Source organism: Lipotes vexillifer, unplaced genomic scaffold (genome assembly GCF_000442215.2).
Source record: "Lipotes vexillifer unplaced genomic scaffold, Lipotes_vexillifer_v1.1 scaffold408, whole genome shotgun sequence".
Classification (NCBI taxonomy): domain Eukaryota; kingdom Metazoa; phylum Chordata; class Mammalia; order Artiodactyla; family Lipotidae; genus Lipotes; species Lipotes vexillifer.
Window position 1 is genome coordinate 2,229,701 of NW_006787469.1, and position 2,627 is coordinate 2,232,327.

General features: G+C 36.0%; 1 protein-coding gene across 1 annotated transcript in view; it reads right to left on the minus strand.

Moving 5' to 3' along the window:
* Window positions 1-2,627, minus strand: part of KNL1 (kinetochore scaffold 1) — a 57,561-nt gene that overhangs the window by 15,362 nt on the left and 39,572 nt on the right. The window contains 1 exon segment of the mRNA XM_007460204.1: window positions 125-240. Coding sequence (XP_007460266.1) covers window positions 125-240 — 116 coding nt within the window.

The following is a 2,627-nucleotide window of genomic DNA, read 5'->3' on the forward strand; positions in this document are numbered from 1 at the left end:
CCATATCACACTGCCAATTAATGCTATCAACTTTTCCTATGCCGGTGTTATTCTAATCAAAACCTTGCCACACAGATTATTTACCCATCCAACAAAACACACAAAAGAATGAAAACTTTCATACTCTTCAATCTTCTGGCGAAGAGCTTCACAATCTTCTTTATAAATCTGTATCTTGGGTCGGTAAACATATTGACTTAACATCAGGTCTTCTGGAGTAGGTGATGTGTTTATAGTAATCTGGAAAAAAAAAAAATCAGACCCTCAAAGCTGGTATTTTGAGAACCAAACCATGTTCAAGAACTGTTTCAAGTCTCAGAGTGCCTATTTTTAAAAGTTCTACAAAGAAAAATTTGAAAACTCTGTTAAATTCATATACCTAGTAAGCTACTACTTGGAATCTGAAATAAAGTCTCTGATCTCAAAGTCAATTTCTCACAGATGTTTAGAGGAACTGTGGATGTTCCACTCATAGGATTGAAAGTGATTTGAAAATGACTATGCATTATTTGCCAATTATACCTCAATAAAATTGAGGAGAAAGGAAAATGGCTATGCATTGTTTTAAAAACTATCAATACCTGAAAATTCAAACTCACCAAAAACCTCTCCCTTAAAAGAAAGAAAAAAGATGCCAGTTTCCAAGATTATGCTTTTCTATTTTTATTCTCTAGCCCTGTTCCTTACTTGTATCCCAGGTTGAACTCAAACTTTTCTGATATACATAAAATAAAGCAGTAAAAATTTAGTTATTTTTAAAATGTCTTAAGCGTCTTTTGGACATTTTTTAAATGTCTTACAGCTCTAATCCAATGACTTTCTGATGTCCTTAATGCAGTACTGGAAAAACCAAGTTGGCTAATTACATATAAAAACCAATCCAAACAAAACGCCACAACTGTACATTATTTATAGGCAGTGTGGCACGGAATAAGTCATTTTACCACTCTAAGCTTTGGTCTCCTCATCTATAAAATGGCACAATATTGACCAACCTCTTAAGATTAAAGTAAAAGTCTTTTAAAAAGGTACCAAAGCGGGACTTCCCTGGTGGTCCAGTGGTTAAGAATCCACCTTCCAATGCAGGGGACGTGGGTTCGAGCCCTGGTCTGGGAAGATCCCACATGCCATGGAGCAACTAAGCCCATGTGCCACAACTACTGTGCCTGTGCTCTAGAGCCCTCGAGCCACAACTACTGAGCTCACATGCCACAACTACTGAAGCCTGTGCGCCTAGAGCCCGTGCTCCGCAACAAGCCACCGCAATGAGAAGCCCACGCACCGCAACGAAGAGTAGCCCCCTCTTGCCGCAACTAGAGAAAGCCCGCATGCAGCAACGAAGACCCAACCCATCCAAAACTAAAAATAAATAAATATTAAAAAAAAAAAAAAAAGGAACCAAAGCTCAGGGTCTGCTGAAGTAATCTAACAAATGTTAGTTTCCTCTCATTCTCCCCTTTCAGTTGACAAATTAAAAGTAAATAACGAATGAGATTTTAATCTCATTCCTCTATCTGTAACAAGCTTTCTAACAGATGTGCTCAGAAAGTGTAAAAATGTGCTAAAAGCAATTATAACTGATGTTGGCTCTCTTTCTTAAAAAATATTTTTAAGGCTAAATTTATAAAGAAAAATCAAAGCTCTATACTTCTTCCCAAAGAAATCAGGCCTCCTTGGGAAAATGGCTGACTGCCTTTCATATAGGAGCCAAATACTTGATAAAGGAATATTTCTTTTTATAGAAGTATTTAGACAATAAATGAAAAAAAGAAGAAAATTAGGATATCACTACTTTACAACTCCTAATGAATTACTAGATCTAGATAATCTAGTAATAATGGTTGATCATTAAATAATGGTTGATCATCACATCATCACCAGATACTATCTCCTGATGAAAGTACAACTATAAAGTAAACTTGAAAAAAAAAACCCCTTCATCTGAAAAGGCCTCTGCCAATTTACAGAAAATACAAAGGACAGAGGAACACGTTAAAATGAAAGTTTGGGTATACACAATGGGCAAAATCCATACTTAGCAGAGTATGGAAAAATCTGGCTTCCTCACAAAAGGGGGGGTTAGGGGAGAGAGGGGGAGTGAGGAAGAGAGGAAAAGAGAAGGCGGGGGAAGGGAGGGTTATGGAAGGGGACCTTATACTTTAAAAGATAATTGAGAGAGAGATATCAAGTGTTTATAATGTTTGGACCTCACCTGGGTTGCAACTTAACAAATTGGAAAATAATGCAGACAATCAGAGAAATATAAATACTGACTTAATAATTAATCATTTTAAGATATGGTTATAGTATCTGGATATTTTAAAAATAAGAGTTCCCATCTTTTTAGGGATACATACTGAAATACAGATAAATTGATGATGCCTGGGATTTGCTTCAAAATAACAGGGGTGGGGAGGTAGGAAAATGTAGAGAATAAAGAGTTGATAATTTTTGAAGTTTGGTGATGGATACATGGGGAGTTCATTAAACTATTATCTATTTTTGTATATGTCTGAAAATTCCTATAATAGTAAAGTTTTTTTTTAAAAAAGAGTAGGGTTCCTCTTGAAGCTTCATAACCACAAAGTGAAACATGGGACCACATTCTCAGAGATTCACCAGGAATG